This window comes from Furipterus horrens, unplaced genomic scaffold (assembly GCF_987537825.1).
Source record: "Furipterus horrens unplaced genomic scaffold, mFurHor1.1.pri manual_scaffold_15, whole genome shotgun sequence".
NCBI classification, from domain to species: Eukaryota; Metazoa; Chordata; class Mammalia; order Chiroptera; family Furipteridae; genus Furipterus; species Furipterus horrens.
This window is the reverse complement of record NW_028327185.1, coordinates 1,345,080-1,355,750: the sequence shown is the minus strand read 5'-3', so window position 1 is coordinate 1,355,750 and position 10,671 is coordinate 1,345,080. Positions and strand designations below refer to the sequence as shown.

The following is a 10,671-nucleotide window of genomic DNA, read 5'->3' as shown; positions in this document are numbered from 1 at the left end:
CGTGCTGCAGGTGACAAAGCTGTGGGACAGGACAGGGGACCACCTGCCACGGGTCACAGGTGGTGGTGACAGAGAAAAGGGACGAATATTGTGCCAGACTCCAGAGCCCTCGCAACCGCGATGCTGTGACGACGCCTTCAGCAGGAAGTCCTCCTGGCTTGACTTCTAAGCGTTTACACCACATGCACCCAGCTCTTTTTTCTAGCTCTGCCAGAGAACAGTGTCGATTGCTCCAAGGAAAGAGTCGCTAAGTTACTCAGAGAGCCGGGGCCAGTGAAACCCAGCCCACCTACCAGCCCCCCTGTGGGTACAGAGCACGCCTGGCCACAGACAGCTCCAGGGAAGTCTGTTTCAATATCCTCAGGGCCGATTTTTCTTCCCTGAAACTGATGCACCGAAGAACATATCACACCGATTCCAATTTTCTACCCACATTCTCAATGCAGTTCTCCAGCCTCACCTCAAAGGCATGTCCCTCTCTCCTCAGACTCTCACCTGCCCCAGGTGATTCTCATGCTGCCGAAGACCACATCTCAGGCCCCTCAAGTTCCCGCCCCACTTCATCCCATGAAGAGATGCATTTCAACCAAGAGGTTTCTGGGTTTACAACTCACCTGTCAGCCCTGGCTGGTGTGGCTCCGTGGGCTGGAGCGTCGTCCTGTAAACCGACAGGTCGCAGGTTTGATTCCTGGTCAGGGTACCTGCCTAGGTTCTGGGTTTGGCTGAGGTTTCTCTCCTTCTTTCTCCCTCCCTTCTCTGTGCTCTAAAACCAGTAAGCATGTCCTTGGGTGAGGATAAAAACATAAATGTCTAAGAAAAACCCTCATCTATCAAATGTTGTAATATAAGTATGATGCTTATCAGTTTCTTCTTTTACTTTTTAAAAAATTTCTCGGAGTGATATTAATAAAATTATATAGGTTTCAGGAGTGCAAGTCTATAACACGGCATCTGCACATTGTACTGTGTGTTCACCACCCCGAGTCAGCTCTCCTCCACCTCCATGTCTGTCTGACCCATTTCTAATGCCGCCACCATGTGGGTGGAAGCTGTTACCCCTGAGAACCTTAGTCACAGGGTATTTGAAATTTAAAAATTCAATTTACACGCATAGTTTTGCAGCAGAAAACTACAGGGTAACTAATAAGGCTTTCAAATATGGAGACATTTTGTCAGGATAAAATTTTGTGGGGAAAAGAGAATGGAAATAATTTCAAGGGGGCAATAGGATGTTGTAGAAGAGTCTGTTTATGTGTTTTTTAATATTTTATTTGTATATTTTTAAAGAGAAGGGAAGGGAGGGAGAAAGAGAGGGAGAGAAACATCACTGTGTGGTTGCCTCTCGCACGTCCCCAACTGGGAACCTGGCCTGCAACCCAGGCATGTGCCCTGACTGGGAATCGAACCAGCGACTCTTTGGTTCACAGGCCCATGCTCCATCCAGTTAGTGACACCGGCCTGAGCCACACTGGCCAGAGATACCCTTTTTATTTTAACCGTACTCTCTGTACTAATCCCCGTGAGACACGCTGTCTCCTCCCGGTGACAGAGCTCTGAGTCAGGCGGGCATGCGTGAGCCTCCACGCGTCACCAGCAGGAAGGTGCCTGGAACCGCCAGGCCTGCATCCCCCCCGGCCCCCCCGCACCGCCCATCTCCATGGAGCTGCCCACGCGAGAACAGCTCCCTGTGAAGAAGCATCAGCTGGCTGAGTGTGCACTTGATATCTGAATCTTTAAAAGAAAAAGAAGCCGGGCGCTCCATCCTCAGACGTTCAAAACAACCTTTCTGGGAAGTGCCCCCGGGCGCTCCGACTTCCTGCAGCGTGAAGACGGGGCAGCCTGGCCGGGCAGGCGGCACAAACAAAGGCTCCAAGCCGGACGCAGCATACGAATGAGTGGCACACAATGCGGGCCACACACTCGATGACGGCACACAGAACAAAGGGACTGTCGCAGGCGGAGATGCGGCCACAGTCCAGGCTCCTCCGGCCGTCCTGCGAGGGGCCCGACGGGGCAGCCCGGGGCAGGAGCCAGAACTCGACGCGGGTAAAAGCCGCTGTACCTGTTGCAGCCCCAAGTCCAATGACGCCGTGTGGGCTGCGGCTTCTTCTGGGATAAAACAAAGGGCACAGCCAGTCCCCCATGAAAAGTTACGTAACATACCTAACACACACGGCCAGTAATGGGGGGGGCCAACCGACGGCACCAGTGGAAGCGAGTCTGGGCTGAGAGCTCACCGCATCAGCGGGCCTGCCGGGCCCCATCACCGCCGCCATCACGCAGGCGAGCTCATTAACGCTCCTCGTTTACCAGAATCCTGCTGTTTGGTGAAGAAAGGGAGACAAGTAATGCGGGAATTCGTCCAGGCACGTGCAACTGGGCAGGGGCTCACCATCCAAACCCAGGCAGTCTGCGTCCAGCGCTGGTGCCCTGACGCTGAACTGACCGCCGCCTGCCCGGGCCGTCTGAGTCCAAGTTCAGGATGGAGCAAGGAAGAGAGGCGTCTGGGGCTCCGGAGACGCCTACGCATCCCGCAGGGGTCTGTGTCCAGGGCCTGCTCACGATGCCCGCTCAGTCCCCCCGTCCTCTCGTCTGCTGCGTCGGAGCGGGCCGCACGCTCTCCCCGCCCCCGGGCTCACGCGTCAGAGCAGGAGAGGATTGCACCTGTGGGTGCTCGTGGCTCCTGAGCCTCGGCTCCCGGCCCAAGGCCGAGCCCCGCCTGCCGGCCGGGGCGGAGGCAGCACAAGGGAGCCCGCAGCTGTTCCTCGTCATGCACGTGGGTGCCTGCCCATCAGAGCCCGGCCTGTCCTGCACACACGTCCCCAGGCGGCTGTCCCATTCCCGAGCGACAGCCTGTCTCTGGGAGGGGGCGCCTGCCCAGGGCTTTCCAGGTGAATCTGAAAGGCGCCTCCTAGCCAGGGTCAGCCCAACATCACTGTCCAAACCTAACACTTTAGAGGGACAGGGGGCACGAGTAATAATCACGCAGGAACGGCCGGTCCCCAGGGAACGCACAGAGCCCATGGTCACCTGGGCCCCTGTGTCTGCGCAGCTCCTGCCCGGAAGGGCCTGGCGTCCCCGCCGGGCCAGCCTGTGTCACCTGACACCTGATCACATGGGCCCCACCCAGCCTCGGTGGAGAGCGCAACCGGATGTGACCACATGGCCAGGAGAGGCCCGGAGCCACGGCGCGGCCGGTTGGCATCACCGGGGCCAGAGCCCACAGCCAGCTTCCCCCGGACATGACCATGGCCGCGCGGCCAGGAGCTCTGACGGTGGCCTCCGGGAGCCCCTCCCGGTGCCCACGCCGCGCCCGCTTCCAACCACAGCGCAGGCCCGGGCGGGCTGTCCGCGAGGCTGGTTGACGGACAGTCGTCCCTGCCTGGTTCCCACGGCCATGCTGGGGGACCCGGGACCGTGACCCCTCACAATGTCAGCTCCCCCATCAACTCAGGCCTGACCCTGTCTACCTGGGGGTGCGGCAGGTCCCCCTGGGGAAGGGCTCCGGCTACGAGTGCCCCCCAACTTCCGGGGCCAGTGACCAGCCCGGGCGGTGTCACCTGTGCTGACTCACCGGCCACGACTGGAGGGCCCGCCCACAGCCTCCGGCCTCCGTTCACGGCGCTGCTGAGCGGCTCCCGTAACTCAGAGACACGCGTCACTTACCGGGGACCCCAGCGGCGCGGGGCCGGGCGCCCGAACCTGCAGACAGCCTCACGTCCGCCGGCCCAGCAGCCAGCGCTCACTTCCGGGGCCCGGAGGGTCCGGATGGAGGAGGGACCCTGCGCACGGGAAGGGGAAGCCGGGGCTCGGCAGGTGGGACTGAGTGGACACGTGTGTGCTGGTGCCTTCCTGCCGCGGGAGGCGCCCCTGCACCGGCCAGAGCAAGGCCAGCGCCGTGGACACAGACACGGGAGGGCGCTGGGCCACGGTGTCTAAGGTCACGGACACGGGAGGGGCGCTGGGCCACGGAGTCCACAGACACGGGAGGGGCGCTGGGCCACGGAGTCCACGGACACGGGAGGGGCGCTGGGCCACGGAGTCCACGGTCACGGACACGGGAGGGGCGCTGGGCCACGGAGTCCGCGGTCACGGACACGGGACGGGTGCTGGGCCACGGAGTCTGCGGTCACGGACACGGGACGGGCGCTGGGCCACGGAGTCCACGGTCACGGACACGGGAGGGGCGCTGGGCCACGGAGTCCGCGGTCACGGACACGGGACGGGTGCTGGGCCACGGAGTCTGCGGTCACGGACACGGGACGGGCGCTGGGCCACGGAGTCTGCGGTCACGGACACGGGACGGGCGCTGGGCCACGGTGTCTAAGGTCACGGACACGGGAGGGGCGCTGGGCTATGGTATCTAAGGTCACGGACACGGGAGGGGCGCTGGGCCACGGAGTCCACGGTCACGGACACGGGAGGGGCGCTGGGCCACGGAGTCCACGGACACGGACACGGGAGGGGCGCTGGGCCACGGAGTCCACGGACACGGACACGGGAGGGGCGCTGGGCCACGGAGTCCACGGACACGGGACAGGCACTGGGCCACAGAGTCCACAGTCACAGACACGGGACGGGCGCTGGGCCACAGAGTCCATGGTCACGGACACGGGAGGGGCGCTAGGGCACGGTATCTAAGGTCACGGGCACGGGAGGGGCGCTGGGCCACGGTATCTAAGGTCACGGACACGGGAGGGGCCCTGGGCCACGGTATCTAAGGTCACGGACACGGGAGGGGCGCTGGGCCACGGTATCTAAGGTCACGGACATGGGAGGGGCGCTGGGCCACGGTATCTAAGGTCACGGACACGGGAGGGGCGCTGGGCCACGGTATCTAAGGTCACGGACACGGGAGGGGCGCTGGGCCACGGTATCTAAGGTCACGGACACGGGAGGGGTGCTGGGCCACGGTATCTAAGGTCACGGACACGGATCGGGCGCTGGGCTATGGTATCTAAGGTCACGGACACGGGAGGGGCGCTGGGCCACAGAGTCCACGGTCACGGACACGGGAGGGGCGCTGGGCACAGTGTCCATGGTCACAGGGAACCAGTAAAAGTCAGTGTCCCCGTGGTGCCGTGGCCTACACAGTAGAGGGCAGCCGCATGCCTGTGTCTATCAGAAATACATTCACACATGCTAAGGGGAGCAAATGTACACCTGAATCATGTAGGATGTTCATCCTGGCTGGTGTGGCTCAGTGGATTGAGCGCCGGCCTGGAAACCAAAGGGTCGGCGGTTCGATTCCCAGTCAGGGCACAGGCCTGGGTCGTGGGCCAGGTCCCCGGTGGGGGTGCGCCTGAGGCAACCACACACCGATGTTTCTCTCTCTCCCTCCCTCCCTCTCTCTAAAAATAAATAAATAAACTCTGTAAAAAATGTATGTACAATGTTCAGTTGTCAACCAGACCTCAGTGAATCGGGGGGCGGGGGTGGTGTTATCTTTTGTTTTGAACGAGTCATACCAGCAGAATTCCAGCTGCCATCTAACGGGAGTATTTAAAATCGGTGGCCATCAGCATTTCATGGTTCGGGGAGATTCATTGAAAATAAAGCAAATGGAAAAGGGTATTAACGTAAGTGTAAAATTAACAGTATTTGCAACATTAAAGGAAGTCTGTATGATTAGAGTCCATGCTGCCTTGGCTGAGTCGTTCGCAGGTTAAGGAGTACCGTTTCACAGGGAAAAGTCCCACGTCATCCACCTGATGGGCTTTTTAGTTCGATGAACTTTTAACAGTGAAAATAACGCGTATGACCACCACCATCATGGTGCCCAGAGCAGTGCGGTCGACAGAACCCCCAGAAGGACCTCAGAGCCCGTCAGCGCGGGACGGCACCGAGCCTCCCCCTCTAGCAGCCCTAGGTGTTACCTGAATGTGAATTGTCACCTGCATCAACCCGCAGGTAAGCGGGGGACACACACGTGTAGTTCCTGCTGGTGATGAACACGTCAGCAGGAGCAGTGCAAACCCATGGTATGTATGCAACAATCGGAAACGTACCAGACTTGTGACTGCCGTTAGCTCTGTCCCGCAGTGCGGTTGGTGTGGATTTTTTAAGTTTTCCTCCTTCTGAATCTCTGTATTTTCCAGTTATTTCATAATGAATTTTTTTTTTTTAATAATCGGGACAAAAGGGCATTTTTCAAAAGAGGGGATTAATCAGGGTTAGTTTGACATTAAACAGGTGCTCTGAGCTTGTTCTGTTATGGGGCCAGAGGTCCCGGGAGGGGCCTGGGAGACCGTCCAGGCACACGCGGGGTGGGGGGGCTGTCCCAGGGACACTCCCACCGGGGAAGTTCAGGCGCACCTGCGTGAGAGTGGAGGAGGGGGAGCAGGACGGGGGGGTGCAGGGGCTTCGCAGCCACTCTGGTTGCTGCTCGTGCACAGCGAGGGGAGCCCAGACAGGCACCAGGACGCCCCAGAGCCTTCCAGGGGTCGCACCACCCCAGGGGAGGGGACCAAGGCGGCCTAGCAGAGAAGGAAATACCCTTAAAGGCATCATTCTAGGGCCCTAAAAATACCCCCAGTTTAATGTTAAAGACCAGTTTCCATACATGATGCTTAGTGTTAACTCTGCTGTATGAGCTGCTGGGCCACCGGGCGGTCCAACAAGCCCACTCCTCATCACCGTAACCGTAAGCTGGGACGGGGGCATCGCCAGCCAGCTGGGCGTTGGGGGGTTCTGAGCCTTATCTGTAATCATTCTGTTTCTCGTTGACCCTGTCCTGGGTAACTGTGGCATTTATGTAAAAGCTGATGTGGAAAGGAAGAGGGGTAGCTGACTGCGGTTTGCCTCGGATTAATCTACACTGAGCCAAATCCCAAAGGACATTGGAGAGCTTCCGTCTGACCCAGAAAAAGTACGAGCCAGTGGCAGTGAAATCGCTTTATAACCGTCCTTTAAGGAGTTACTGGGCTTTGTAAGAGGCGAAGGTCTCAGCCAACCAGGAAGTGAACACACACAGGGGGGGACAGGCCCTTGCTCGTGGGTTCAGCCCAGGGTCCTGCGTGCGTCCCAGCCTTGCAGGATCCCCTTGGGATATTGAATACGCAGCCCAGAAACATCTCCACCCTTGCCCCGTGTCCCGTCATTGATCTGGGAATCTCAACATCGTGGTGAGTTTTTGCTCTGAGCACAGCACGGAGGAGAGAAGAGCAGGCAGGGAGTTCCTCGGCACATGCAGCGCAGAATGGCCCCGGACCTGGCAATTCGCTCCCCGGGCAGACGCCCCCCAGGAACTTGTACGTGAAAATAATAAACATGAACGCAGTAACTTGCACGGGGGTGTAGCGGCATCATTGCCCACAGCCAGGATGTGGAAACAACCCAGGAGGAGGAAGGGCCCCCGAAGTCCGCTGATGGACAGATGGGTGCATGAGACGGAATATTACTCGGCCGTAAAAAGCAGCGCTGCGGGGGCTACACGTAGACGGCCTTCACATGACCTTGCCGGTGGCAGGCACGGGCCCTCGGCCTCCCGTGTGTGAAGCGCCCAGAAGGTCAAAGGCGTGGGGACGGGAAGCGGGGCTGCGGCAAGGGGGCAGGGCGCGTGTCGGCGGGCGGGTGCTGACGGGCTCCGGGCCTCCATCTGAGAGGCGCAGGGGAGCTGAAACGGGCGCCGGTCACAGCTGCACAACGCCGTGATTGGCTCAATGCCACTGGCCCCGCACTTCGACACGGCTGCATTTGCGAATGTTGTCATACTTATGGTACCAAATAGGCAGCTGGTGGGTGGTGAGATCGGGACAGCTCATCACGTGACCCCGGCTCAGGGACTTCAGTTCCAGCGTCTCCCCCGCGACCCCCAGCAGCCACCGCCATGGCTTTTCCTCCCCAGACAGCAGCGCCCCCTCCACTGCAGAGGTGTCTGTGTGTGTGCGTGTGTGCATCTGTGTGTGTGTGTGTGCGTGTGTGTGTTTTAAGAACTCTCTTATCAGGTTTTAAATCTCCAATATTTGACTTCTTCAATCACACTCAAAGGAGTTTTTGCAAAGCATCTCATTTCCTGATACTTGAAGGACAAACTACTTACTACATGACAGTCATCGGTGGATCTAGTCACCGGCCACCAGCCACCGGCCACCGATGCTTCGCCGTTTCTAAAGTCAGGCTTGCACCGAGGCACCAATCAAAGAGGCTGCAGGTAGGGGCGTCGGACGGCCACAGGTTGTAACTGCAGACCAGCTGGGATGACCAACTCTCGGGACCGGCGGCCATGGGAACGCCCGGGTGAGGGCGGTTTTCTGGGCATGGGACCCATCAGCAGCTCAACACAGGCTGTCCCTACGGTCACATCGGGTCCCCCCGCACACGCATGGGAAATACCTACATTGTTGCGTTAGGCATCACCAGAGATAAACATCTCATTTCTCGTCTGTGAAAAACATGGGAAGTTTTTCAAACACACACACACACACCAAGAAAGAAACACGCACACAGTTTGAGATTTCCTATAGATTCCTGAGTCAAAAATAACATCCGAGGCTGCTATTTTAAAACCACATCGGAGGGTCTTTTATGACAGGAAACCACCCTGACAATGACACTTTATTTCCTAGACACTACAGGCAAATTCTGCAGATCCCTGTGCTGATGCGACAGGCGCCCGAGCGCGGCGGTCTGGCCCGCACGTGTCCCCTGTTATGGCACGTCTGAGCCAGACTGAAAGGACCGGAGAAACTAAGCCACAGGAAACACCGGCCTGGGAGGAAGGGTCCTATCGTCCCAACGACGGGGATTTTTCCTGAGATGCGGCTGTTGTGTAATGGAAAGGCTCCCAAAAATCTCCCATCTCCTTCTGCACAGTTACTCCCGCAGCCTTTCCTAACGGTGCCCCTGCCGTCTGGGACACGGTGCTGTCTCCTCCCAAGACCCTCGCTCAAGTGTCTGGGACCTCGTACGCTGACCGGCAGAGAGGGGGCCTCACCCCGAGTCGCCAGCACCCCGTCCCGGGAGCTGGCCCTCGGCTCGCGGCCCCGTCTGCCATGGCTGTGCATGCCGGCCCCTCCTGGAGGGGCACCGAGGTCTGGAGTGGAGATGCCGCGCCCCTTTGTTTAAGTCCCCACTCCCACTCCTGCTGTCCAGGAACACGACTCACAGGCCACAGACGCCGGGGGCGCTGCCAGCCCGGGCCGTTCCGCCAGATGGTCTGGGCCATCGTGGTCTGAGTCGAGACGCCCCGCATTGTTGAGGTGTTTTAGTTTTGCTGAATTTTGCCAAGGGATGCTTTCCCCACGCAGCAGAACACAGGCAGCCGTCTGCCCGCCCGTCACCCTGCTTCTGGCCTGTAGGGACCCCCCAGCCCTTCAGGAGAGAACGGTCTGCGATGTGGGACAGAAGGCCTGGCAGCAGCGACCACCAATTTTCTCCAGGGCGTGTCCCTCAGGGAGCCACCCAAAATGCCATTACAAAAAACGTCTCCCCACGCTGCTTCCCTGTCGTGGAACGTGCTGGAAGGCCTGGCCTGCCGCCCTGGTGGTGAAGTGTGTGAGCCCCAGCGTCAAACTGCCTGCGTCCGAATCCCAGGCTCCACACCTGCCCAGCAACGTCCCCGTGGGCCACCTGCTCAGCGTCTTCGCCTGGGAAACAGGGGAGTAAGTACCTGCCTTTTGGGGAGCGCCTGCAAAGGAGAGATCAGAAGGGACCACGCTCGTGCACGCGCTGCTGTGACATCTCGGTCCCCTGCCCCCCTCCTGCACTCACGCGGCTGTGACAGCCGGGATGGGGCAGGAAATGCAGCCGTGGGGGGAGAGGAAGCGGGTGTTTGTGGCTGAATTCTCAATGTGACAGGGGGAGAGGGTGCGCAGGTCGGGGCCGGAGCCTCTGAGTCTGCCAAGTGCCGGGGGAGCCCCAGGAGGGAAGGGTTCGGACGTGCTGACCGGAGCACCAGGTGTGGTCTTGGGGAGCCCGCCCACACGCCCCACCGCTGGTCACGCCGCGGGCTCCGTGGGAGGCACGTGCCTTCCTCCTAGTTAACGGCCACCGCAGGCCACCGCAGGTCACCGCAGGGGAGAGGCAGGGAGCTGATGGGCTGCAGATGCAGTTGCCACCCCGAGGCCACGTCCCCCCATGCCCTGACCTCGCCGCCACCCACTCTGAGGGACAATCTGGGCTGAGCCCCTTGACCCACCTGATGGAAGAAGTGGAGGCTCAGTAAGTATCTGTGGGATAAAGAAACGTCCGAATGAAGGAGTTAAACGCGCAGAGGAACCACCTGTCTGCTTGTCCTTTGGGACAGGTGGGCCGAGGTCCCCCCAGAAAGAGCCACGTTAACGATTTCAGGCTCTGCCGCCTTGAACGGGCTTCCCTGCAACGACTCACCACGCCCGTGGACGGGCCCCGGCACAACTCCACGTTCTCTCAGTGACGTGCAGTTTGCCTGTGTCCGGGTTCGTCAATTTCAAAACGTCCCCCTCACTCTGCTCACAGGCTGTGTGCGAGCAGGGGGCAGTGGACACCTGGGGAGGTGACCTGGGACAGGACTGAGGAGCACCCGAAACTAGACACGGCGTGTCCAGACGGGGGGCCTGGTATGGAGGAAAGGGACAGACGGACGCTGAACTGGCCCCTAGAGGCCAGCTCCCAGAGGGGTGACCCCGTTTGACCCACAACCACCCTGGGGCGATGGGGAAAGTGCTCTTCAGGACAATTAAATGACAACTG

At 59.7% G+C, this 10,671-nt stretch overlaps 1 protein-coding gene across 1 annotated transcript; it reads right to left on the bottom strand.

Moving 5' to 3' along the window:
* Window positions 1–9,261: 9,261 nt before the first annotated feature.
* LOC149992289 (uncharacterized) lies at window positions 9,262–10,195 on the bottom strand (the record flags this gene model as incomplete). Its single annotated transcript, XM_090263483.1, has 3 exons — window positions 9,262–9,491; window positions 9,588–9,628; window positions 10,139–10,195. Coding segments are annotated over 3 exons (312 nt in total), but the record flags the coding sequence as incomplete, so codon positions are not given.
* Between the last annotated feature and the right edge of the window lie 476 nt (window positions 10,196–10,671).